The sequence below is a fragment of the Hemiscyllium ocellatum genome, chromosome 12, assembly GCF_020745735.1.
Source record: "Hemiscyllium ocellatum isolate sHemOce1 chromosome 12, sHemOce1.pat.X.cur, whole genome shotgun sequence".
Lineage (NCBI taxonomy): Eukaryota > Metazoa > Chordata > Chondrichthyes > Orectolobiformes > Hemiscylliidae > Hemiscyllium > Hemiscyllium ocellatum.
In genome coordinates this window covers 48,900,991-48,928,197 of record NC_083412.1, presented here as the reverse complement: position 1 = coordinate 48,928,197, position 27,207 = coordinate 48,900,991, and the positions used below count along the sequence as shown (strand labels likewise).

Here is a 27,207-nt window from a genome sequence, read left to right as displayed (position 1 = left end):
ATGGGTTAGTAAATTTGCAGATGACGGTAAAGTTGTAGATAGTGATGAAGAATGTTGCAGGTTACAGAGGGACATAGATAAGCTGCAGAGCTGGGCTAAGAGATGGCAAATGGAGTTTAATGCGGAAACGTGTGAGGTGATTCACTTTGGAAGAAGAAACAGGAATGCACGTGGGGACATAGCTTTAAATTGAGGAGTGGTAGATATAGGTCAGATGTCAGTGGCAGTTTCTTTACTCAGAGTGTAGTAGGGGCATGGAATGCACTACTTGCAACAGTCATAGACTTGCCAATTTTAAGAGCATTTAAATCGTCATTGGATAGACATACGGATGAGAATGGATTAGTGTAGGTTATTTGGGCTTCAGAATGGTTCCACAGGTTGGTGCAAAATCGAGAGCTGAAGGGCTTGTTCTGTGCTGTAATGCTTGATATTCTATGTTCCAATCACCTGATGAAGGAGTGCCGTTCCAAATGCAAGTGCTTCCATATAAACCTGTTGGACTATAACCAGGTGTTGTGGGATGTTTAAGTTTGTCCACCCCAGTCCAACACCGGCACCTCCAAATCATATTTAACTCAGAAATTAGTAAATCATAACAACTTCAATAAAGCATTTTTATTTGGTAATCTTTCCATTCAGCCTCACATAAATCTCTTGTTCAGAATGAAGTAATATCAATATGTTATTAATTTCATACATGTCATGGTATCAGAGGAGCCAGACTATGCCACTGGGGACAGGCCAATACTCGGTAGTATGGAAAAGGTGGCACTGTCTGTCAATGTGTTATGGAAAGAGTGATGAATGTCTGTGCCTAAATGTTTTTTCATAGTGATCCTGTCTTGGTGAATGTTCTGAGACTCCAGACCTGTTGGAGTGGAGGTGGGGGTTGGGATCAGGAAGGGGAGCACAGGGTAGCGGGTCAAAGACATGTGAGAGCTGAGGTTGATGGGGGAAGGTATTAGGCGTGGGGGGATAGTGGGTGGGAGTTGTTTAATCCGCGGGGTTTTTGAGTAAAACAAAATCTGTTTCTGTTCTTATAGTTTAGAGTACAGGTTGTAATCAAAACAGATGATTAGATTGTGTTCCCAAAAAAGAGAAAATGCTGGAAGATCTCAGCAAGTCTGGCAGTATCTGTAAGGAGAGAAAAGAGCTGGCATTCCAAGTCTAACTGACCCTTTGTCAAAGCATCCGCAGTAATTTGCTTTGATCAGATTGTGTTATTTTAAGAGACAATCACAAAAGGCTATTGAGTAATTCAAAGCCTCCAGTTCAGTTCATTGGACATTGAGAAAGAAAACTTCTGTAGTGTTGAACAGGAGACGGGGAAGGCTGGGCTGAGGTTTCAGCAAGGATTTGATTGTGATAAAGCTAGCTGGAAACAGTTATTTTCAGGAGAATTATTTTTATACCATGATAGAGACGTCTTGAGAGAGTACCAGCTTCTGAACAGGGAGGCCTCCAGGACTGCTGAACTGAAGAGGGCTATGAAAAGCCACAGCCTGCAGTGCTGTAAAAGTGAAACTAAGTTACCTTCACTCAGATCTCGGACCAGTTCTGCACAGTCTGCCTGTGGGAGCAAATCCAACTGTTTAACTCCAGAAGCCATTGCAGCTGCTGAGTCTGACATCAAGTTTTGAACTCATCATAACAGAAATGGAATGCTAAACAAGCCAGGCTTGCAATGACTGTAGAGACTGATCTTGTTTCTATCGTTATCCTTACTTTAAGTCACTATCTGTATTTTGCTAATAACTAAATCACTTTTTATTTACATAACTTACATAAGTAATTGATGAATAGTACACTAACATTTAGTTTGTTTGAAACATGACATTGCTACTGATTCCTTTTAAATCAAACTAAAAGGGAGCTGATAGAAATTCTTAGTACACAGACAGCTTTGAAGATATGCCTGCTATGTAGTTATGATGCTTGTATGGTAAAAGATATTGTGTGGATTCATTCTCTGAGAAAGTAACAGGAATTTCAAATTTCTTTTAAAAATATACTGGTCTAGACTACTATAGCTATGTGATGAGAGGTTGACTGAATTAGGCAGATTCAGAAGAATTGTAAGTTATATCATTAAAAAATATAAGGTTTGAAGGGGCTAAACAGGCCAGACAGTGAGATGTTGTTTCCTGTAGATGGGGAAACTAAAATATGGAACAAAGTCTTGGAACCTGGTAGTCATTCATCCAGGATTGTGTTGAGAAGAAGTGTCTTCATTCATATAGGGTTATAAATCATTTAAATTCCCTATCATAGAGCGTATGGATATTTTCTATCGCCAGACAGATTTTTGTCTTTCTGGAAACTGAGGGAAATGGGGAGCGGGCAGATAAGTAAGTTGAAGTAAAAAAAATTAGCCACAATCATACTGAATAGCAAAGTAGATTCTACCAACGTATGGTCTTCTCCTGCTCTGATCTCAAATGTTCTTTTATCCATTGTATTAATATTAGCTTTCATGCAATTGTGTATTGCATGCATTATTCATCCTTGTTTATTCCCTATTTCAGAAAAATGAAGAAATCTTGTATGTTACAGTAGAACACAACAACCCAACACAACATATTTCAAATGAAGTGAATCAAAGGGATGACAACACTTGTGAATATGCAGTGATCAACTATAATTGCAAGCAAGACACCACCATATCCGAACAAGATACTCAAGAATATGAGGAAGTGATACCCAATTAAGGGACAGAGAGGCAATTCCATAACATCACAGCTTATTATCTGACGGTGCAGTCTGCTCAGCTTTGCTGGTGATTATGAAAACAACAAATACTGTTTAGTGACTTTACCGCTCAGATTGGGATTTGTTTCATTGATTTATTGCCTTCAGAGATGAAGATTTAAATTGAGAATTATTCTGGTGTTTTCTTTGTTGATTTGGATTGTTATGGCTGTTTTTCAGGATGGGAGTAGTGCACCACTTTCTCTTGCATCCTCTCTGTTTCTCATTTGTGTTGACAACCAGACATCATTTAATTCAGTAAATGAGATTCTTGGGCTCAGTGGTGAAGCACCATAGACCATGAGGAGAGGTGCCCACAAAATCTGTGTACACAAAATTTCCACATTTTTATGATCTCACTAACATTGCAGAAGTCAGAATCCAGAGTGAAACTAGACTCAGTAGATCTTAAGCTTTAATTTTGCAATTTGTTTTCTGTGGTGGTTAGTCAATGAACATATTCACGTAAGACTGTCAATGTACTTTTAGTAAAATAACATTATTTTACTACATAAAAGGAAATTTAAGATAAAGCCCTACACATACACATATAAAAAGAAAATTTGGAAAGATCTTGTCACAATCAATAAAATGAAAGATTCCACGCTTTTCCTGGCAATATGCACTCAATCCCAGTGAAGTATCACTCCCCTTTCCACTTTAACTTTTCTAACTGAACTGACAATACAATACAAATTTCCTTTTGGTGACTTTCTGCACATTCAACAAATATGAATCTCTCATCAAGACACATGGACAGGCTAATTCTTTGACCTTACTCTGACTTTGAGAAAGTGAGGACTGCAAATGCTGGAGATCAGAGTCAAAAAGTGTGGTGCTAGAAAAGCACAGCAGGTCAGGCAGCCTCCGAGGAGCAGGAGAATTGACATTTCGAGCAGAAGCTCTTCGCCAGGACTCTGACGTTAGCTGTTTTGAGGCAGCAAAAACATACGACCTCTTTCCAGCTCTGATGGCTTGAAAACTTCCAAAATTAAAATCTGCACCTTGAGTAGAATAGAAATTTTATTTTCTGAACTTGACTGGCTTTTGGCCTATTGCTATCTGTCTTTTTAATGTGGGCCAAAACAGCTTACGTCAACAGTAAGCAGCAACTATCTCACCAGATAGTATGTTCACTCATTAGTTGATATCATTTGATTTCCTGGAAAGGCTGTCTTTAGCTCTGTGTTCAAACTGGGTTTCTGACCCTTTCATAAAAACAACACATCCGAACTTCATAACATTGAAAAATGAAATACTATTCACCTCAACATCAAAATTCAAGTTCACAAAATAACAATAATATCTAATAAATGTTCATTACAATGTCCTGATTTATTAATTTAATGCTAGCACAAATCAAGGGAATCTCTGCTGTCCAGCCACAGTTAAGAGACAGGTTAAGCAGTCATTTGCAATGCAGAATTCTCAAAGACAACAAACCAGGAAATATCTACATGGATTATTATTTGTTATTTTTATAAGTCTATCATTAGGACAAAATAAACAGTTTTGTTTATTTAGAATCTAGAAGGTGATTTATAATTGATTTTTAAAAATAATTTTTATTCAAAACTTTCGGATTTTTATCATGATTGATATCATTCAAATAAAACAAAGTTTTTCAGGCTAGAGAAATTCTTTAGCAATGATAAGCATGGAATTCACTGTTCAAAACTCATATGAACAGGTCATAACTTTTTAAGTTTTTCAACAATAATCTTAAAAGATGCTTGGAAAGTTTTCATCAGACTAAGTGATTTCCAAAGATTACTGACAGCAACTTCTGATTTAATTTAACCACACGTGCACCGATGCCAAAGTTGTTGTCAGTTTCACAGCTGTAAAAACAGCAAATTCTGTCATAATTACAGCTAAAAAATCTAGACCAGCTAGTTTCCTGTTCTGCTTTCTGATCCCATTTGATAAGTAGTTGGAACAAACTGGGAAGAATCTAAGAAGTTGAAATCTAATTTTTACAGTGGACTTCAAATATGCAAGTGATCCAGTGATAGATTTGACAATGCATTCACTTTTACTCATTCATTTTATATAGAATTCCTGTTTCAAGTATACAATATAGTTAGTCATCTGCTTCTTAATGCTTAATATGTCAAATGTAATTAACCCTGGCTGCATTTCATGTAAAGACACTAGTGTAAATTTAGTCTGAATCCTTTTTTCTCCTCAGTGTTTTCTGTTTTTGTTTAAATCAAGTGGGATAACAGATTATTTGTGAAGTGTTTTTGTTTTCCTTTGAAGTTCATAGAAATCCTTACCCAAGTATGAAATTCTTAGCAAGAAAATGATGGTAGTGACATTTTCCCTGGAGAGCAGAACAAAATGAACACTGTTGAAATGTGGTTTGTTTTTCTATTGCAGTCATTGAAGCAAGTTTTAAAAACCAACTGACGATTTGCTGTCGTCCACTCTCCAGAAACAATTTCACCTTCTATAGATTTATGAGAATTCAAATGTTCTTCATTTTAAAGAAGGAAATTTTCAAATTAGATTTCCTTAAAATGTGGTCTGCTCTCTATGGTAAATGTAATTCAAATTTCTAGTGATTTTCTAGTTTCTAAGAACAGTTAGTAAAATTATTTTTTAATGAAGAAATATTTTCTGAATTTTATGTGGTTAAATAAAGATTGAAAATGCAATGATTTGTATTATTTTAAGACATAAATGACATGTTAATCATACCTTTAAGCAAATGGATAATTTTGGTATAACCTATCTATGGTGATACCACACAAACAGAAATTGTTGGACAAACTCTGTAGGCCTGGCAACATCTGTAAACACAGTGTTAATGTTTTGCATCCATTGACCTTTCTTACAAGAATGTATTTGTTTCAGATCTTCAGCATCTCTTGTTCTTTGTTTTGTTTTACTATCTATTTCCATATTTATTCATATTTTCAATAACAGATGACTTTAGGGTGGCATGGTGGCTCACTAGTTAGCATTGCTCCTCAGAGCACCAGGAACCCAGGTACAATTCCATCCTCTGGTGACTATCTGTATGGAGTTTGCATATTCTCTGTAGAGTCTGCGTAAGTTTTCTCCAGGTGTTCTGGTTTCCTATAGAAAGATGTATAGGTTAGGCTGCTTGGCCATGTTGAATTGCCCATAGTATCTACGGATGTGCAGTTCAGATGGATTAGCCAAGGGAAATGTAAGGTTACAATGACGGAATTGGTCTGGTTGGAACGGTCTTCAGAAGATTGGTATGGGCTGAATGGCCTGTTTCCACACCGTAGTGATTTTATGATAATATTTCCATTCCCTATATACTTCACTTGAGACCCACCAGGAGGCCAAATTAAGTAATAACTGAATTTAATGTTGCTCTGGAAGTGCCCTGTAGTCAATGGCAGGCAGCAATAATTTTGATGCGCCAGAAGAAGCATTCCTGGACCCTTCAAAAATCTATGCCTTTATTGAATCTTGAATTAGGCTGCCTGTTACCTCATAAAAATGGGCAGAGCCTGTGCAGTACCCAACTCTATAACCTGTTGGACTATAACTTGGTGCTGTGTGATTTTCAACTTGTCCACCGCAGTCCAACACCGGCATCTCCACATCATATTTCCTCCATGATATTGTTCCCACAACTAGAGAGGACCCAGATTTTTAAATAAATAGCTTCCTGCTTCAAGCTATTATGTTGTACTCCTATTTACAGAGTCAGCTGAACATTGCATTAGACAAGCCTTGGGAGTCTAATGAGAAGTCAAAGTCCATCATTTTCTGAATTTCTACTGTCAATTCTCAACTTTAAGGCACAGAATGGGCAGACAGTAGTTAAAACTGTACCTTATCTTCAGAGATAGGTATGATCAGTTGTTACATATGTGAGAAATATTTACTAATGAATAAATGTGACACAGCAGTAACAGACTAATAGGAAACTAAATGGGAATTAAAAGTGATTAATATAATAGATGGATTTTAAGCAAACCACGTAATTAAATGTCCAAAACAATCTCTCTGCTTGGGTAGAAACAACTAAAATTAAATTACTGATAAATGTCTCTTGTTTGAAAAATAGATGCAGGAAATGCCATTTGTTCAGAGAACGTTTATGAAATGACCTGTTCTATTATGTAAATTGTATATGCATGTATTTTACATCAAAATAACTGGATCTCAGGTAGAGTTGGGCCTTAAGAATGGATTAGTCTGCTAACTTCTATCAAAATGTCTTTATCCCCTCTCTTACTGCAAATATTTCTATCCACCTATCAGAACAGTAGATATTAGAGTAAATTCATCAAGGGTCATGATTTGGAGATGCCGGTGTTGGACTGTTGCTCTGAAAGTTAGTGCTTCCAATTAAACCTGTTGGACTATAACCTGGTGTTGTGTGATTTTTAACTTCATCAAGAATGTTCTTCCAGTTAAGAACCACACTAAATGGTTATGTGGGTTAAAGGTATGGGTGCAACCAAGTAGAAATAGTTCCCGACAATGTGCTTTTGACCAAGGCTATCTACAAAAAGAAACAAAAAGCACCAATATGATAAGTTGTTGTTAAGAAGCTGTGCTTCTGGGAAGGCTTTTGAGGATATGTTACTAATATCTAGGCAGCTATTCATTAGCTAGATCTGTTTAGTGAGGCTGACATGATACTTTCCAGGCTTTCCTGAAAGTGAATAAATGTCCTGTGTAGTGTGGCACTTGGCCAAATGTAATTCAAATCATGTGTAGTGGGAGCTTAACTCAGGTTGGGAGTGATAGGATTACAACACTTGATGTCAGTGGTACACAGTTAAAAATTGTTTTGTATACACCTATTCTTAGGACATGGCTGATGCTAACAAGTTCTTATTTATTGCTCCTCACTATTTCCCAGGAGAATTTAGATTTAGATTAGATTTACAGTGTGGAAACAGGCCCTTCGGCCCAACAAGTCCACACCGACCCGCCGAAGCGAAACCCACCCATACCCCTACATTTACCCCTTACCTAACACTACGGACAATTTAGCATGGCCAATTCACCTGACCCGCACATCTTTGGACTGTGGGAGGAAACCGGAGTACCCGGAGGAAACCCACGCTGACACGGGGAGAACGTGCAAACTCCACACAGTCAGTCGCCTGAGTCGGGAATTGAACCCGGGTCTTCAGGCGCTGTGAGGCAGCAGTGCTAACCACTATTTTAACTTGGGCCTGTGCAGCAAAGCCCAGTTAAGCACGTTCTAGCTAAAATATGATTAGAAACTAGAATTTAATAATCATTTTAATCATTCCCTACCCAACACCGTTATGAGACGACAGCTCAACAAGACCCAACTCAGGCTGCTTCTATTCTTCCAACTTTTGAAAAAAAAAATATTTTATGCATAATTCCTGTCCAGGCTTATGCTTGGACACCTAGTATTTACACTGGAAATTAGAGTCATCAATGCTCATCACAGTGCATTGATTCTGCAATTGCAGGAGACAGGGGAACAAAATGGAAAAGGAAAACTCACTCTATACAACTAATTGTGCAGCAGCATTCTATGTAAGAAGAAATTCCAATCTATTGCCTTCTGAATTTGTAGATATATATAATATAAAACATTATGTTTTAACATCTTTGTACCATGCTCTTCATAAGATTGAGGGTTGATCTGTCACCACAATGTCAGCTTTGCCTCCAGAAGAGTATTTGTACCTGATACAGCAATATTTATGTTAACTTCCATAACATGAATACTAGGTGTGGGTAATATAGCACTGAAAGATTCAAAAGATGTTTGTTACAGTTCTTGACATATACATATATATTAGTTATGGTCACTTCAGTGTCAGCCTAAAATTAAGTGATTTAGTTACAAGCAGCAGCATGCTTTCATCAGTATATCACACTTCAAGTGACCTCTATCACGATGGAGTGTGAGAGCTTTATTTCAATCAGGTCACATACAGTGATCATACCATGAGTATGTCATAGAGTCGTACAGCATGGAGACAGGCCCTGTGACCCAAACTGGTCCATGCTGACCAAAATGTCCATCCACGCTAACACCATTTTCCTGCACTTGGCCCATATCCTTCTAAAACTTCCTATCCATGTATTTGTCCAAATGCATTTGCGGTAAGAGGGGAAAGATATAAAAGAAACCTAAGGAGCAACTTTTTCAAAAAAAAACCCATGGCCTCACAAGTTGTAAATCTTCTCATAGACTGCTTGGCACCCAATCTCTGTCTAAACAAACCCAGGACCTCTTAATGCCACAGCATTGTTACAGAGATCAATAATGAATTTGTATGACCTGGCTTGTTGCCCCGGGAATGTCCTGGCAAAGGCATGCAATGTGTCCTCCACCCGCTTCTCCCTGCTCAGGGTGTACAAAATTGATTCCCCCCTCCCAGCATCAACAGTATTTCTCACTTCTCTTTTGCAGAATTGGCCAGTGAACCAGGAAGTGTTACAAATGTTGCCTGTTCCAGATTGAAAAGGTCTAAAGCAACTGTAACCCTGACAATAACGATGTGGAGATGCCGGCATTGAACTGGGGTGTACGAAGTTAATAATCACACAACACCATGTTATAGTCCAACTGGTTTTTTTGCAAGTACAAGCTTTTGGAGCACTGCTCTTTCATCAGGTAGCTAGTGGGGCAAAAATACATAGGACACAGAATTTATAAGTAAAAGATCAAAGTGTCATACAACTGATGCGATGTATTAGACAAACCTCGATTGCTGTTAAGACTATTTGTCTAATACATTGCATCAATTGTTTGACACTTTGAACTTTTACTTATAAATTCTGTGTCCCTATGTAAACTGCTCGACTAGCTACTTGACGAAGGAGCAGTGTTCCGAAAGCTTGTATTTCAAATAGACATATTGGACTATAACCTGATATTGTGTGACTTGCAACCCTGATAATAATGGGAGCATTGTTCTCACCCTATCCTCAGAAGGCAGGTCTACCCACAAGAGGCACCAGCCTTACATTAGCACCTCATTCATAATACAAAGTCTGCACACATTGTTCCTGGAATAGGTTGAGTTTAGAGCAATGTTCCCTGAAGAAATTGGGTGATAACCCCACCAACTGGCAAAACACCACCCCCTCCCTTTTTTCCTCTAACCTTAGCTCTAACTCAATCACTATTTATCTTAGATTAGATTGCTTACTTAACGTGTGGAAACAAGCCCTTCAGCCCAACAAGTTCACACTGATCCGCCGAAGCACAACCCACCCAGTGCAGTGCAGCCTCTACATTTGTGTGTAACAAAGAGAATGTGAATGGAATTTCCGTTTGCTTTTGAGCTGTGCTGGGTCTTGAGACTTGGTTTTGGAATCCACTATTTTTGCTGGTGACCTGGCGTCGATCATCAAGAATGAAGGTGGAATGACAGTGGTGGGTGAAATAATTCCACAGAGGCCAGTATCCCATCACCAACTCGCCCCTTATTGATAGGTGGTGAGTCCTTGACCCTGATCCAGCTTCGTCAGAACCAGTTTCAGAGAGAACAGGATGTCTGACACTCCTGTTCATATCGGTGAGCAAGAGCTCTCTGATTGGACCCAATTAACAGCCCCAATCAGGGAACTCATATTCTATGAGGTCCACCTGGCTGACCTCATTACAATCACTACAGTAGGAGTATGTCTTTCTGAGAAGGGCAGCCATATCATGGTCCATGAATGGGTGGAACTTCAGCCGATCTGATAATATATTAGAGTTCAGATTATATGATTGCTGTGAGATCCTGCACACCTTCTTTGAGCACTGGTATCCACAGATATTGGCAGGTATGTTAAATTGTGATATTTCTTGACTGCAGTGATAGGAAGTCTATCAATCCAAATTATCAGAGGGATGTAATAGCAGTGGAGAAGGTACAGAGGAGATTTACCAGGATGTTGCCTGGGCTGGTGAGTCTCAGTGTAAAGAGAGATTGGACAGATTAGGGTTGTTTTCCTTAGAGCAGAGGAAGTTGAGAGGGGTCATGATTAAGATGAATAAAATTGAAGAGCATAGATACAGCAGACAGGAAGAAACTTTTCCTCAACTGGAAAGATCAACATCAGGGGTCGTGGACTTATGGTAAAGGGCAGGAGGGTTAGAGGGGATGTGAGGGAAAGTGTTATCACCCAAAGGGTTGTGGAAATCTGGAACTGACTGCCAGTAAGGTCTGATAGAGGCAGAAACCCTCATAACATATAAGAAGTTTTGAGATGTGCTATGCAAGGCTATGGGCCAAGTGCTGGAAAATGGGAATAGAATAGTTTGGTGGTTGTTTTTGATCAGTGCAGCTCATGGGCTGTTTTCTGTGCTGTAGATCTCTCTGGCACTATATGGTCTGACTTTGTTGACACACTTGGAGTGAGGAAAAACCTTTCCTGATTGATAGCTGTAATATGCTATAAGAAGCTTTCTTTTCTGTGGTCTATTTTCTCATTGGTTTAATGTTTATTTGCACATGATAAAGAGGTGACAACTCATAGCTTCTGTTTTTGATACTTTGAAAGTCTGACTGGTTGATATTTTTAGAGGGTTATAGCAACAGCAGTTTTTTTAAGAAAATTCTGAATTGTTGTGTTTATATGCAATTCCATACATATTGAAGTTTTTATCGGATTCATTGGTCCTGCTGGTTGAGTGGGCATGGAATAAGCTGTCATGCACAGTAGGAGTGGCCACTGGGATTGGGTGTTGACCTTCAGTCAGCACGGAGTTGGCATGAAAAAGTAGGTGAGGGGTGATAGGAGGAAGCCATAGTTGACCTATACTTTCGGTAACAACTGTATGATGTACCAGAGAGCTAAGGTGACCTTTTGAAACAGTTTGCCTTAACACTTAGCCATATTTGTTGATGCATCTGATCCACAGTCATTAAATAAGTTCAGGGTGGAAATTGATAGACTGTGCTTCCAGTCCTGTGTGGGATTGCTGATTTCTAAAGAATTCATACCCATGAGTGAGGAAATTCTCCCTCATCTCAGTCCCAAATGACTTGCCTTTTATTCTAAAAGATTTTATTCCAGAGAGTGAGTGTGGACTGGGTATGAATGAGGATAGACTTTTTTTACAGTGGGTGATAAGTGCTGTCAGGGGATGTGCTGGAAGCAGATGCGACCATAATATTTAAGAGGTATGTAGACAGATTTATGAACATGCAGAGAATAAGGGATATAGACAATATACAGGCAGATAGGATTAATTAGAAAGGGCATCATGGTTAGCACAGACATGGTGGGCTGAAGCACCTGTTCCTGTGCTGTGCTAATCTATGTTCTATGTACTAGGGCCTGAAGTACAACCCTGAAATATTTATAGCTTGTAACTAGCAAGCATACTTAGAGTCAGGGAGTCATGGAGATGTATAGCATGGAAACAGACCCTTCAGTCCAACCCGACCAGATATCCCAACCCAATCTATTCCCACCTGCCAGCACCCGGCCCATATCCCTCCAAACCCTTCCTATTCATATACCCATCCAAATGCCTCTTAAATGTTGCAACTGTCCCAGCCTCCACCATTTCCACTGGCAGCTCATTCCATACACGTTCCACCCTCTGCATAAAAAAGTTGCCCATTAGGTCTCTTTTATATCTTTCCCCTCTCACCCTAAATCTATGCCCTCTAGTTCTAGACTCCCTGACCCAGGGAAAAGAATTCACCTATTTACCCTATCCATGCCCTTCATAATTTTGTAAACCTCTATAAGGTCACCCCTCAGCCTCCGATGCTCCAGGGAAAACAGCCCCTCCCTGCTCAGCCTCTCCCTGGAGCTCAAATCCTCCAACCCTGGTAACATCCTTGTAGATCTTTTCTGAACCCTTTTAAGTTTCACAACATCTTTCTGATAGGAAGGATACCAGAATTGCACGCAATATTCCAACAGCGGCCTAACCAATGTCTTGTACAGCCACAACATGACCTTCCAACTCGTGTGCTCAATACTCTGACCAATAAAGGAAAGCGTACCAAATGCCTTCTTCACTATCCTATCTATCTGTGACTCCAAGGAGCTAGCAATCACTCCTTCAGGATTGAAAGTAGGTCTGACATGCTAGGACTATTAATCTGAAACAGAGAAGGTTAAATAATATTTTAATAGGTTGAAAGAGTTAATAAAATAGAAGAAAGTAATGCAGTGCAACAATGGAATGAGAAACCATTGTCCTTTCAAGTCCCTTTACATTTTAAGTGCTTTGAGTAAAAAGCCACGATATTCTGAATTTAAGGGTATGAGTTCAAATAACTTATCCTTATAACTTAATTCTTGAATCTTGTTATTATACTAAATATGCACTATATTCCCTATAAGACTAGTTTATCTTTTGAGGTGCAGTGCACAGAAACCATTATAATTTCTGATGCGGTCTAATGAAGCTTTTATTCAACTAAAATACTACTTTATCATTGTGATTTCTCATCTCCTTGGGGAAAAAATTCATGTCTACTTAGCTGCTTAGGCTAAAATGCCTGGAGAAAGTAGAAATAGCATATACAGGAAATATACTGATTGCTACCAGAGTCTGACAACAGATGCAAAAAAAATATCATTTTCAAGTGATAAACAATGCCATTCGTTAATAATTATCCTGGAAGAAAGTGAGGACTGCAGAGGCTGGAGATCAGAGTCAAGAAGTGTGGCGCTAGAAAAGCACAGCAGGTCAGACAGCATCTGAGGAGCAGGAGAGTCATCACTTCAGGCACAAGCCCCCCATCATTCCTGATGAAGGGCTTATGCCCAAAACATCGAATCTCCTGCCTCTCGGATGCTGCCTGATCCACTTTGCTCCTCCAGCGCCACACTTCTTGACATTATTAATTACTCTGCCCATCAAGTGATGGGTACAGATTTAAACATGATATTAAAAGGCAATGATAAAAACCAGGCAGGTGCAAGGACTCAACAATTTTGTTTTTATCATAGCCCATCTAAGTTCAGTCAAATAAATATAACTAGGTAATAATTCTCATTGTAGAATGATTGCAGAATTTATGTACTTAAAAAGAAACAAAGCCAGTCTGATTTCCTTGATCAATAACTTCAATAATGAAGTAAAGGAGCTGATGACTTTGTTGCAGCAGTCTAACTTTGCCTACTACACCACCTTGTGGAAACAGGAGCCTCCTCCTAATTAACTAACACCATTCTGTGACCTACTCTCAGCAAGTTCTTCATTCCCCTCCTGTTCCCCTCACTGCCTCCTTTTCTTCAACCTCCTTTCAAAGATTTATGCTTATTCTTATAAAACAGCCTGTTGTTTGTTTTTTTTAAAATTTATTCATTTTGTGGGATGTGGGCATCGCTGGCTGGGCTAACATTTGTTGCCTGTCCCCAGTTGCCCTTGAGAAAACTAGATTAGATTAGATTACTTACAATGTGGAAACAGGCCCTTCGGCCCAACAAGTCCACACCGACCCTCCAAAGAGCAACCCACCCTGACCCATTCCCTTACATTTACCCCTTCACCTAACACTACAGGCAATTTAGCATGTCCAATTCATCTAACCTGCACATCTTCAGATTGTGGGAGGAAACCGGAGCACCCGGAGGAAATCCAGGCAGACAGGGGGAGAACGTGCAAACTCCACACAGACAGTTGCCTGAGGCAGGAATTGAACCAGGGTCTCTGGCGCTGTGAGGGAGCAGTGCTAACCACTGTGCCACCATACTGCCCAAAATGATGGTGAGTACCTTCTTGAACTGCTGCAGTCCACCTGCTGTGGGTTGGCCCACAATGCCCTGAAGGAGTGAACTCCAGGATTTGAGCCTTTCCATTTGAGTTGAGCAGTATCCCTAATGGTTAAAAATACAAGAACAAACGTTTGATGGACTTATTCCCTGCTGGGAATACATTTCTCTGATGAGGCTTTTTTCAAGCTTATGGGGGGACTGTCTAAAACAGATGTTGGAACTGTTACTAATGTTAATCAGGGTTCTAGCACTTTTTGGGCACATTTTGGAAATTTATCCTCCTTGTAGCAGGTGGTCAGCATTGCTAAGGAACATTTGACATCAGGTGATAAAACGAAAGAAGCTGTCTTCAAAGAAGAATAGTTTTCATAATTAGCTTAAAATGGAGCTTTGCAAACAATTCCATCCCAATCCCACACCACTCTTCAACAACCTGCAGCATTACCCCACAGCAAAGGATTTCACTTTGGTTTGAGCTCGATCGGGTGTCTGCTCCTCATTGGCTAACACCAATTCAGATTATTGCTTCTGGAGGCATAATTGACACCAGCAACACATCCAGGTTATTAAAATGAGACCCAAAGACTAACTTTGAGCTGCCTCTTGAGGTGTGTACAATATAGTTTCTAATGTGCTGTATAGGATAGAAATCCAACTCCTAAGGTTTAATAGCTATTTTTCTGTCCCTTCCCATGTTTACCACTTTCAACTGATTATCCCATTTCATCACAATTGGTGATCCCTCGCAGATGAAGGTGACTCTCTTCCATTCTCAGGGTGCACCCATAGGAGGCTGGGCAGTCTGATGGGATTTCCGCAGACTTTGACACACTTAGGACAGAATATGATTGCGGGAAGGGGTGTCTAGGGCAACGGTGTGACAATGTACTCCTCCTGCTGTTCTTGCCTGAATTATGCTTATTCTCAATATTCTTCGAGTGTTTGATGCCTTCCCAGTGCTCCTCCTTGACTTTAGACGGTCTTAGTCCAGTGATTTGCAGGTGTCTGTGGGAGTGCTGCATTTAACCAGTTAGGCCTTGTGAGTATTACTGAAGCACTTGCCCTGTCCACCTGAGGCTTTCCTGCCATTTTGTAGCTGGGAGTAGAGGACCTGCTTGAGGAGTCTTGAGTTGGTCATGCGGATGACATGCCCAACCATCGTAGCAGGTCAAGGGGGGGTCAGTGCCTCGATGATGGGCATGTTGGTCTGGTTGAGGATGCTGGAGTTGGTGCTATTTCCTTCCCAGCGGATTCGCAGGATCTTGTGCAGGTGGCATTGGTGATACTGCTGCAGTGCCTTGAGGTGTCTGCTGTGGACAGTCCATGTCTCAGAGCCATACAGGAGGCTGCGAACCACCACAGCAAATAAACCATGAGCTTGGTGTCAGATCTAGTGTTTTTACTGAAGGCTGCACTTGCACACTGGAGGCCCTTCATCAATAACTGCTTTGTTGAGAGGACACTCCTGAGATATTGGAAGTGGTCAATATTCTCTAAGGCCCCTTGTTGATCTTGATGATTGGATGTTCACTCCACAATGCCGGGCCAGGATGGTGGATGACCTTCATCTTGTGGGTGTTCAAGGTGAGGCCCATGAACTGATATGTCTCTGTAAAGGTGCTGACAATGGTTGGGTACGTGTAGCTGCAGCAGAAACTCTTTGCCTCTGCACTTCAATGCCTCAGTGGAGATACCGTCTGCTCTTTTTGTGCAGGACTGGGGTATTGCTGAGCTTGTGGCATGCTGTGTGATGCTGTCAAGGATGCTCCGATCAACAGCAGAGTCCTGACTGTGGAGGTCCCTGAAGTGTTACGCCCCGAAGTTTTTTGATGGTTTCTTTGTCTTTGTTAATACTAACTTTGATCTTGGGCATCATTGGGGTGGGGCCTTTGATCTGTATACGATCTTGTCAGCTCAGAAGAAACACTGCACACCATGGCTGTTGGCCATTTGTTGAAACTCCTGTGTTTTCTCCACCCACCATCTGTTTGTTGAGTCGTGGGTTCATTGTCAGACCTCGGCTTTCAGTCGCTTGTGGGTCTGCCTTTTCTCTTCTGAGTGCAGTTGCTATTTTATACTCAGGAACACTAGGCACTTCCAGCTTATCAGTTCTTGGATCTCCTGCTCATTCTTGTCAAACTAGTCTTGGCGTTTCCTGGTTAAGTGACTGACTGGGTCTTTGCAACCATTGAGGGCAGGCCAGGGGCTGTTGGAATCCTGTGACTCAGTGTTACCTAGAGTCACTAGGTTTGAGGAGAGGTGCTGGTTGTATGAGGCTATACAGGTTGTACCTCAACGTTGAATTTCTTGCAGTACTGCTTCTGTAGTCTTCACTGTGGCAGATCTATATTTATGTCGGTCTTGGGATCATGTGATGGTCTGTCCAGCAGTCATCAGTTTCTGACATGGTGCAGGTGAATTTCTGACACCTCCCTGTGATGATAATGTAGTCAAGGAGGTGCCAGTGTTTGGAGTGGGGGTGCTGCCACATTATCTTGTATTTGCCCCTTTGGTGGAACAGTTGGTGATGAAGAGGTTGTGCTAAGCTGTTTGTCTCATGACACAGGCAAGCTAAGGTTAAGCAGCAGTGCCTGCACCCAGGCCCTCATCACCGCAAAGCCTACGTGGTAACCGATATACAACAGCTTCCCCACTTTGAAAGAAGTGTCCTGGAATGTCAGGACACTTATGGATTATCCTACCAGTGACAGACCGGAACGCCTCATCACTATTGTTGCTTGGGAAAACAGGTACTATGGTACTGACACCACTGGCCTGAGTGAAACACAGTGTGCAGGGGAAGGACAGCTCAGAGAGCAAGATGTTGGCTACACCATTGTCTAAAAGGTAGGGAGGAGGGACTTGGGGGAGCATCGTTGATCATGTCTGGGGGAAATCGCGGTCTTTGAAGAAGGAGGCCATCTGGGTTGTTCAGTATTGGAACTGGTCCTCCTGGGAGCAGAATCGGCGGAGATTCGGTTGCCCGAGATAGAAATGGAGAAAACTAAGCCGATACAGTCATCGATGGAGCGGAGGAAAAGGTGGTGGGGTGGTGCCAGTGTCGCTGCGGAAGATGGACTGTTCCACATGTCCTACGAAGAGGCAGGCATAGCTGGGGGCAATGCGGGTGCCAATGGCTAATCTTTTTAGTCCTCCAAATCAAAGGAGTAGCCATGGGCACCCCTCTGCTACATCGATGACTGTATCGGCACTGCCTCATGCTCCCACGAGGAGGTTGAACAGTTCATCCACTTTACCAACACGTTCCACCCCGACCTCAAATTTACCTGGACCATCTCAGACTCCTTCCTCCCCTTCCTAGACCTCTCCATTTCGATCTCGGGCGACTGCATCAACATGGTCATTTACTATAAACCGACCGACTCCCACAGCTACCAAGATTACACCTCCGCCCACCCTGCCCCCTGTAAAAACGCCATCCCATATTCCCAATTCCTTCGTCTCTGCCGCATCTGCTCCCAGGAGGACCAGTTCCAATACCAAACAACCCAGATGGCCTCCTTCTTCAAAGACCACAACTCCCCCCCAGACGTGATCGACGATGCTCTCTGCCACATCTTCTCCACTTCCCGCTCCTCCACCCTTGAGCCCCGCTCCTCCAATCACCACTAGGACAGAACCCCACTGGTCCTCACCTACCACCCCACCAACCTCCATATACGTCGTATCATCCGTCGTCATTTCTGCCACCTCCAAACGGACCCCACCACCAGGGATATATTTCCCTCCCCTCCCCTATCAGCGTTCCGAAAAGACCAGTCCCTCCTTGAATCCCTCGTCAGGCCCATACCCTCCCCACCAACCCAACCTCCACTCCTGGCACCTTACCCTGCAACCGCAAGAAATGTAAAACTTGCACCCACACCTCCCCCCTTACTTCCCTCCAAGGCCTCAAGAGATCCTTCCATATCTGCCACAAATTCACCTGCACCTCCACACAATCATTACTGCATCCCGAAGTGGCCTCCTCTATATTGGGGAGACAGGCCGCCTACTTGCAGAACGTTTCAGAGTACACCTCTGGGACACCCGGACCAACCAACCCAACCACCCCATGGCTCAACACTTCAACTCCCCCTCCCACTCCACCAAGGACATGCAGGTCCTTGGACTCTTCCATCGCCAGACCATAGCAACATGACGGCTAGAGGAAGAGCCTCATCTTCTGCCTAGGAACCCTCCAACCACAAGGGATGAACTCAGATTTCTCCAGTTTCCTCATTTCCCCTCCCCCCACCTTGTCTCAGTCCCAACCCTCGAACTCAGCACCGCCTTCCTAACCTGCAATCTTCTTCCTGACCTCTCCGCCCCCATCCCCACTCCGGCCTATCACCCTCACCTTTACCTCCTTTATCGCATTTCCAATGCCCCTCCCCCCAAGTCCCTCCTCCCTACCTTTTATCTTAGCCTACTTGGCACACTTTCCTCATTCCTGAGGAAGGGCTCATGTCTGAAACGTCGATTCTCCTGCTCCTTGGATGCTGCCTGACCTGCTGCACTTTTCCAGCAACACATTTTCAGCTCTGATCTCCAGCATCTGCAGTCCTCACTTTCTCTTACACCTTTGTCTAGAAAGGCAAGGATGAAGAAGCGTGCCACATCAAAAATGAACTGGTGGACCAACTCAAAGACTCCTCCAACACGATAAGTAAATGCCTCATGACACTAACTCTTCCTTACTCAGAACCAGAATGTGATGGTAGTCAGCGTACATGCAACAACGCTTGATGCAGCAGCTGAGGGCAAGGAGATATTCCACTCTCACCTTGACCAGTCTTTTTCAAGGGTCCCTGCAGCGGACAAACTAATTTTCCTCGGTGATATTTGTGCCAGAGTAGGCAAAAGTGCAGAACTTTGGGACGATGTAATTGGGAAAGATGTGATTGGATGATGTAGTAGGGAAGCAAATCTCTAATGTAACCCTTATGATCAAATGCTGTGACACAACCTTATTGTATTTATCACTGCTACGGGGTACTTATTTTTATGTTTGAGAATCAAATTGATTGTTTCTTGACCAAAAGCAAATACACAGATACAAAATTTGCTCCATCTACCAATTTATTAAATATTAACCAAACAAAACACCTGAGATCAACAATTGCAACAGTCACTGAAACAAATTGATGCCAGTTTTTCTTGAAGAATGTTTTGTTTAAAGAAATATCAGCAAAATGTTATGAAGAGCAAAACCAAATATATGAAAAACTACTGTAAGCCCTCACTTAATGTTGCCTCCAGTCAACATTGATATGTATCAACATTATTAATAATGGGGAAACACAATCTACTTAATAATTTGTGTTTATCAATAGCATTTCTATCCCCAATTATGCTGTTGCTCTGCTGTCAATCTCACCCTCCATTTCTGCTTTTAAAGTCCTTGATTTCTATTGCCACCATCTCAAGAGCTTCTTCAACAGCTCATCTTCCCCTCAATCTTGTTCCCACTCTCAGCATTGAAGTTCCAGAACTTACGCAGCTTATATAGCTCCTACACTGACTAACATTTGCCCACTAGATCAAACCAAACTGAAATGAGGTGAGCATAATTTATTTATACAACGATCTATATGTAATTTCTAATATTTCAACTATACAAAGTGAGTTTTACAAGTTATTTTAGCCAGGAATGTACTGTACAGTATTTAAAATGTAGTGCACAATATTTTAACATGTACATTTTTTTCCATGAGCCAAATGTGTGAAATAACAATGTTTTAAATATTGATTCCTGTGGGAACTATGCTCACTTTAAATAATTTCAATTAAAACCACAATTTTCAGTAACACAGCCACAACTTTAAGTGAAGACTTACTGTAATATGCATAGAAAAGTAGTTTTTATTCATTGCAGTATGTTTGAATAAATCATTAAATGAAAACAAAATTAATTGAGAACCAAATTCCATGGGTCAACAATAGATGACACTACAGTAAATGATACTAATTAGGAAAATCAACACTATTTTTATGAATTGTGAAAAGGCTATCAATAATGCATAATCTTGATCTTTAATTTGTAAACAAGTAATAACAAGAACCTATTTCCATGAGTTATTAATTTAGTTGCTGCATATTCGTAGATCCTTTCTTATTCTCTTGATCTATCCTAAGGATTTTAATCTAATTTACAAAAAAATTCAAAATAAAATTAAGTTTTCAGTAATCAATTCATTATCAATAAGAGAGGAAGGCCGGAAAGCATCCAACATAAAATGTCCGATCACAATTGGTTTATTTGAAGCAGAAAAATCAAGTTGTTTTCGCAAATAAAAATTCTGATTCGCCATTTAATGGTATCTTCAGCTTCTCTTTCAAATTGAATTTAAACATATCCTTAAAACCTATTATTTTAGCTGTATAAAAATAGCTTTTATTCAAAAATCATCTTCCTTTTGTTCTTTTGTCATTGAATACCAGTGAAATGGCACATTGGAGAAATTGTAGTCTTTGCTTCATTTCACCTGCAGAATCCATAAGATACAGCAGAGGGCATATAATTAATTGATACAAGCTACTTAAAGTGACAACTTTCATGATGAATCATGTACCTGGTAAAATTGCCCACATATTTCAATACAAATAACAGTGATGCTATCAGTTCTCCCTTTCATTAAAGAGTAATGAAATAACACAGGTACAGTTAAACACAGAAATCAGGATGCTGCTGTCGGAGGTTCGCTGCTCTTCCAGAAGTTCCACTTCTCTAATGTCCGTTGAAATAGATGGAATGTGAGAAGTTTATTATTATTATTCTTTTATATCCACTAAATTTAGCAGATAAAGGTTTGTTTGTACATTGTAGTGTTAGGGGATTTTCATGCTGTGTTAAGTATTAATTCCTGCCAAATAAACATTAAAAAAATCAATGTTACAAGAGTATAGCGTTTTGTATTTTCCACTTTTAATTATCACCAAATTAACAAAGTGAAAATAGCGTTTCTTTCCTTTCTATTTCTGCATCCAATCTTGCTTACCTTCTCTTCATTTCACCTTCTTTTAGAGATTTTATATTGAATTAAATAATCTGCTTTACACTCCTCGGAGTAGATTCTGCACGCCTTGGTAAGAATAATTTAATTGGGTTGGACAAATACTTGTTCTGATCACATGGGTGCCAAATCCTCTCATAGATGTATTGCATTGAAATGGATTTATAATCTCAATGGTACCAGTACAAATGCTCATAGAAATGTAATGGTTGGGGGCGAGTGTAATGAAACTGGGTAGTTGCTCTTGCTGATTGATTGACAAATATTCAGCTTTACCCTTGGGGCAGGTCAAAAATATGTGTACTTTGGGAATAACATGCATGTTTATGAAGTGTGTCCTATTTTAATTTTTGTTGAAAAACATATGCTCATCTTTTGGGAGCTAGAAAATAGCTTTCTCTATGTTTCCATGTGTTTTTTTTTCTTGAGAAACTAGCATTCTTGCACTCTCTCAAACCACTATGTCTGTTAATCAGCTGTCTCAGTCTCCTACTTCTCCTGGCTGAGTAGCGTGCTCTCAATCAATGTGAGCAATGATACAAAATACTCCACTAGCTGAAAGAGACAGATGGTTATTTGTTACCTTCTTGTTTTCTCAGTTGTCACATTTGGTTTACAAATATTCTGGAGTCATTACGAGCTATATACAAAGGACTAGTTAATGGAAAATTTGACAGAAGCTATAAAGTATTGGAATTATTTCTAGGATAAATTTTTAACTATTCTGGATGTCAAAACTTTGATCTGTTTCTATCTTTCCAAGGCACAATGTTTCTCCTGCTGTGGAGGCAGCAGCCTTTATGAATAGAGATGTTCTCGGATTGAGAGAAAAGCAAAGCTTAGGAATTGCCACCAGTTTTCCTTTGTTGGATTTTCCAATGATCCCATTACACACTTGCTCTTGTACCCAACTGAGCGAGAAGCTAGGCTGATGCAGGCTCATGTTGGCTTGCTGGTTGGTTTCTAGTGTTTGGCAGGGAATTGATGGCTGCTACGATGATTAGTGTCTGGTGGCTGGGATTGGCTTGCTGGCTTCCTGCTACTGGTGGCCAGTCCACTCATGGACATTTTGATAATTTTTGCTGGCTAGCGACATGTTTGCTACTGCTAGCTTTTAGTACGTAGTGATAGTGATGATGACTTTTAGCAGATGTCTCCTTCCATTTGTTTATTGATAGTGGCAGCTGATTGGCTTCGAACTACCATAAAGGTAAACGATACAACAGAACAGTTTGGAATTGTTGCCAATTTTGCATATTTTTGATTAATTTTGAAACCTTCTGAACACTCTCATGTCTAAGAGCTCCAAAGCAATGGTAGCCATACCAGTACGAAAAATATATTAATGTTCATGTCATGAATTTCCATAAAAATTGTAATGTGTTTCAGAAGGATGTTGCCATGGTTACCTTGGTTTTTGTGGTTGAAATGAATCATAAATGAAATTCTCCATCTGTATAAAAGGTCCATTTGACTGAGACATTTCCTGAAAACAAACATACAGCATCATGTTTATACTGGATATTTAAAAATAGTAACCCTATAGTGGAAGCTATACAATCATAGGCCAGGATTTTATCATTTGGTGAGGGCCCTGATGTTGGAAGAAAACATCAGCTACTCATGTCCAGACAGTTATTGGCACCTCCTCCTAAATCTTATAGGGAGCAGCCAACTAAATAGCTGCCACCAGACTTGTCAACTCATTAAGGACGATGGAACAATCCCAAGACATGCTGGTCAGTCAGAGGAGTGGCGACTGAGCAGCCTTAGCAGCAACCACAAATCAGAGAGGATCAGGGGCCTACAGCACACAGGAGAAAATGAACTGAAAAGGTCGAAGAGTAGAGCACCGAAGAAGCGAAATGACCGGGGTTGTAAGGTTGCCTGCTTTGGCTGCAGTTCCCGCTTTCTGCATTAACACTTTCGCCTTCGAGGTCTCTCATTGGGAGGCCACTTCCATTTTGCATGTCGTGTCGTAAGGAAATGCCATGAAGAAACAGAAGTCAATTGAGCTTGTTTTGGTTCTGGAATGTTTTCCTTCAAGGGTTCCTGCAATTCCCTTTTGAAGTCTACATTGAAATGTAGAATCCCTAGTGTGGAAACAGGCCATTTGGTCCAACACGTTCCACTGACCCTTTGAAGAGTATCCCATCCAGACCAATTTCCCTACATTTCCCGAGAATGACGCAACTAACCTACAAATCCCGAACATTATGGGCAATTTAGCATTGCCAATCCACCTAATCTGCACATTTTTAGATTGTGGGAGGAAACCGGAGCACCTGGAGGAAGCCCAAGCAGACACAGGGAGAATGTGCAAACTCCACACAGATTCCCAAGTTTGGAATCAAACCTGGGCCCCTGGCGTTGTGAGGCAGCAGTGCTAACCACTGTGCTGCCCACTATTGATCCCTCTAACAGGTAATCCATTCTAAAGTCTAACTACTCATAAAGTGCCAGTAGGTATAAAACATGTTCTTTAATGATAGAACGTATGAATAAACTCCATTCTAGATAGTAACAACTAAACCTTGCAAAACCAAGGAGAAAGCAATAAATGATACTGAGAACAGTAGTGCACTGGAAAGGAATCAAAATGGACAGTGTGATGTAAAGGCAATAGCAAAACTAATGGTATAAAACTGTTCCAAACCCTTGACAGAAATATCTCTATAAGGTCACCTTGAAACTTCTTTCCAGTCTTTAGCATCTAAGTTTCTTTTACAACTCACGCACTAGTATTTAAGGAGTCAATATTTGGCTTTATCTCTGTTTGGAAGTTTTCCCTTGTGCCTCAACAATCAGAATTGGCGACATAACACAAGGCATTGTTAGCCAGAATATGTATAGTTTAAGGAGAAAGTGAGGACTGCAGATGCTGGAGATCAGAGCTGAAAATGTGTTGCTGGAAAAGCGCAGCAAGTCAGGCAGCATCCAAGGAGCAGAAGAATCGACATTTCGGGCATGAGCCCTTCTTCAGGAATGAGGAAAGTGTGTCCAGCAGGCTAAGATAAAAGGTTGGGAGGAGGGATTTGGGGGAAGGGATGCAGTGGAGGGCATCATCGATCACAAATGGGAGGAAATTACAGTCTTTGAAAAAGGAGGCCATCTGGGTTGTACAGTATTGGAACTGGTCCTCCACCGCATCTGCTCCACTTCCCGCTCCTCTGCCCTTGAGCACCGCCCCTCCAATCGCCACCAGGACAGAACCGCACTGGTCCTCACCTACCACCCCACCAAACTCCATATACATCGTATTATCCGTCGTCATTTCCGTCACCTCCAAACGGACCCCACCATCAGGGATATATTTCCCTCCCCTCCTCTATCAGCGTTCCGAAAAGAACACTCCCTCCGTGACTCCCTCGTCAGGTCCACACCCCCCCACTAATCCAACCTCCATTCTCAGCACCTTCCCCTGCAACCGCAAGAAATGCAAAACTTGCGCCCACACCTCCCCCCTTACTTCCCTCCAAGGCCCAAAGGGATCCTTCCATATCCACCACAAATTCACCTGCACCTCCACACACATCATTTATTGCATCCGCTGCACCCGATGTGGCCTCCTCTATATTAGGGAGACAGGCTGCCTACTTACGGAATGTTTCAGAGTACACCTCTGGGACACCCGGACCAACCAACTCAACCACCCCGTGGCTCAACACTTCAACTCCACCTCCCACTCCACCAAGTACATGCAGGTCCTTGGACTCCTCCATCGCCAGACCATAGCAACATGACGGCTGGAGGAAGAGCACCTCATCTTCCACCTAGGAACCCTTCTACCACAAGGGATGAACTCAGATTTCTCCAGTTTCCTCATTTCCCCTCCCCCCCCACCTTGTCTCAGTCAAATCCCTCGAACTCAGCACCGCCTTCCTAACCTGCAATCTTCTTCCTGACCTCTCCACCCCCACCCCCACTCCGGCCTATCACCCTCACCTGGACCTCCTTCCACCTATCACATTTCCAACGCCTGTCCCCCAAGACCCTCCTCCCTACCTTTTATCTTAGCCTGCTGGACACACTTTCCTCATTCCTGACGAAGGGCTCATGCCCAAAACGTTGATTTTCCTGCTCCTTGGATGCTGCCTGACCTGCTGCACTTTTCCAGCAACACATTTTCAGCTATGTATAGTTTAATCTTGTCTAAGTTATGATAAATGTTTGACCTTGTCATCAACAATATATTAACTTGTTGATTATGGCTATGCCTCAATTGAAGATTTCCTAGCAACTAGTCTGCTGTATGACTCCTGTGTCTCTTTCAATTTCACCTTTAATTCTGGTCATACTGTTTACACACGTACCCTTCCTTCCTTTACTATAATTAATTCCACTTTCCTATTGATGTTCCTGAAACATTTCTCATACTCTGAAAAGCTTCCTCTCATTCTACTGGCCTGACTCTAGCATCAGTATCCTAGCATTTGTTATGGCAAACCATGAAACAACTGAATTGTGAAATCCCAAAGATTCAGGGAAGGAAGCTTACATTTCCTCCATAGGTTTGTCTATTATAGGAGTCCAGACATTCACCAATATGATTGGTTTGACTAGCTTCTGAAATGCATGAACAAGAGATGAAACTGGAGAACCAAGCATGAGTCAAACTAAAAACCATAGTGTCAACCTAGTGATCCTATCAAGGGTACATAAATACCAAACTGTGGAAGCAGCAAGCAAATAGAGTAATTTGAAACATTGTCCAGGAATATCCTACCACAAGAGGCAAGTAAATCTTATCTGACCAATTACAGTTCCATTAACCAATAACCAACAACAACTGATTCAGTTGATAGTGCCATCAGTGAACATAATCAATAATGATAGGCTCACTGCTGCTCAATTTGGATACTGTCATGACTTATTAGCTTCAGAACTCATTGCAGCCTTAGACCAAACACAAATCTAAGAGTTGAAGTCCAGAGATGAGATGAAAGTGACTGCTCTTGATAATGAGTAGCATTTGACCAAATCCGGCATGAGGGAGTCCCTCCAGCAAAACTTAGCACTGTTGCGTCCGTACAAGGCACAAGGAAGGTGGCAGCAGTTGTTGGGGGCCAAGCATTTTGGCTCCAGGACATCACTAAGGGACTTCCTTGGGACACTATGTGAAGCCCAAAAATTTTCAGCTGCTTCATCACTAGCCATGTCACCATCAACAGAAAGTTTCTAAGGGAGACTCACCATCTTGTGTTTAACTAATGAAGTTTGGAAAGCATTAAATTAATGGAAAAACAGATAACTGCTCAAAATTGATTGACAGGTCAAATACAACAGATCAAATGTTTGGTCAGAATATAAAGAATGGCAGAGGATGACTAAAAGAATAATCAGAATGAAGGAATTAGAGTATGAGAAAAGGATAACTAAATATATAAAAACAGATAGCAACATTTTCCATAGACACTTATAAAAGAAGTAAATAACATGGGAATTAAAACAGGGAGTTAATGGCAGATAATAAGGAATTGGTTGTGAATTGCGTAAATATTTTAGTTCTATCTTGACTGTAGATTGTACAAAACATGTCAGCAGTAGCTGTAAATCAGGAGGTGGAGTGGGGAATTACTGTCACCAGGGAAGCAATACTGAGCAAACTGATGAACTTGTGAGCTGTCGCTGGGTCCAGATGGATTTTGTCATAGAATCTTAAAATAAGTTATTAATGGGGTATTAGATGTGTTAGTGTTATTTTCCAAATTCTATAGATCCTACTAGAAATCAACAGAAAACAGGAAACAGTTGTTCTGTTAGCTTGACATCT

The 27,207-nt window shown here is 41.1% G+C and overlaps 2 protein-coding genes across 2 annotated transcripts in view; one reads left to right on the top strand and one right to left on the bottom strand.

The window, feature by feature from the left end:
- si:ch211-214p13.7 (uncharacterized) overlaps positions 1 to 7,094 on the top strand; it is a 55,886-nt gene extending 48,792 nt beyond the window's left edge. Inside the window, exon 4 of the mRNA XM_060833015.1 lies at positions 2,529 to 7,094. Within this exon, the coding sequence (XP_060688998.1) occupies positions 2,529 to 2,711 (183 nt within the window). The 3' untranslated portion in view covers positions 2,712 to 7,094. The remainder of the gene's footprint in view (positions 1 to 2,528) is intronic.
- Positions 7,095 to 21,223: 14,129 nt separating this feature from the next.
- The window catches only part of LOC132820743 (cell surface glycoprotein CD200 receptor 1-like), a 31,454-nt gene continuing 25,470 nt past the window's right edge, over positions 21,224 to 27,207 (bottom strand). Inside the window, exons 4-5 of the mRNA XM_060833014.1 lie at positions 22,844 to 22,920; positions 21,224 to 21,284 (exon numbers count right to left, since the gene is read on the bottom strand). Coding sequence (XP_060688997.1) covers positions 21,278 to 21,284; positions 22,844 to 22,920 — 84 coding nt within the window. The 3' untranslated portion in view covers positions 21,224 to 21,277. The remainder of the gene's footprint in view (positions 21,285 to 22,843; positions 22,921 to 27,207) is intronic.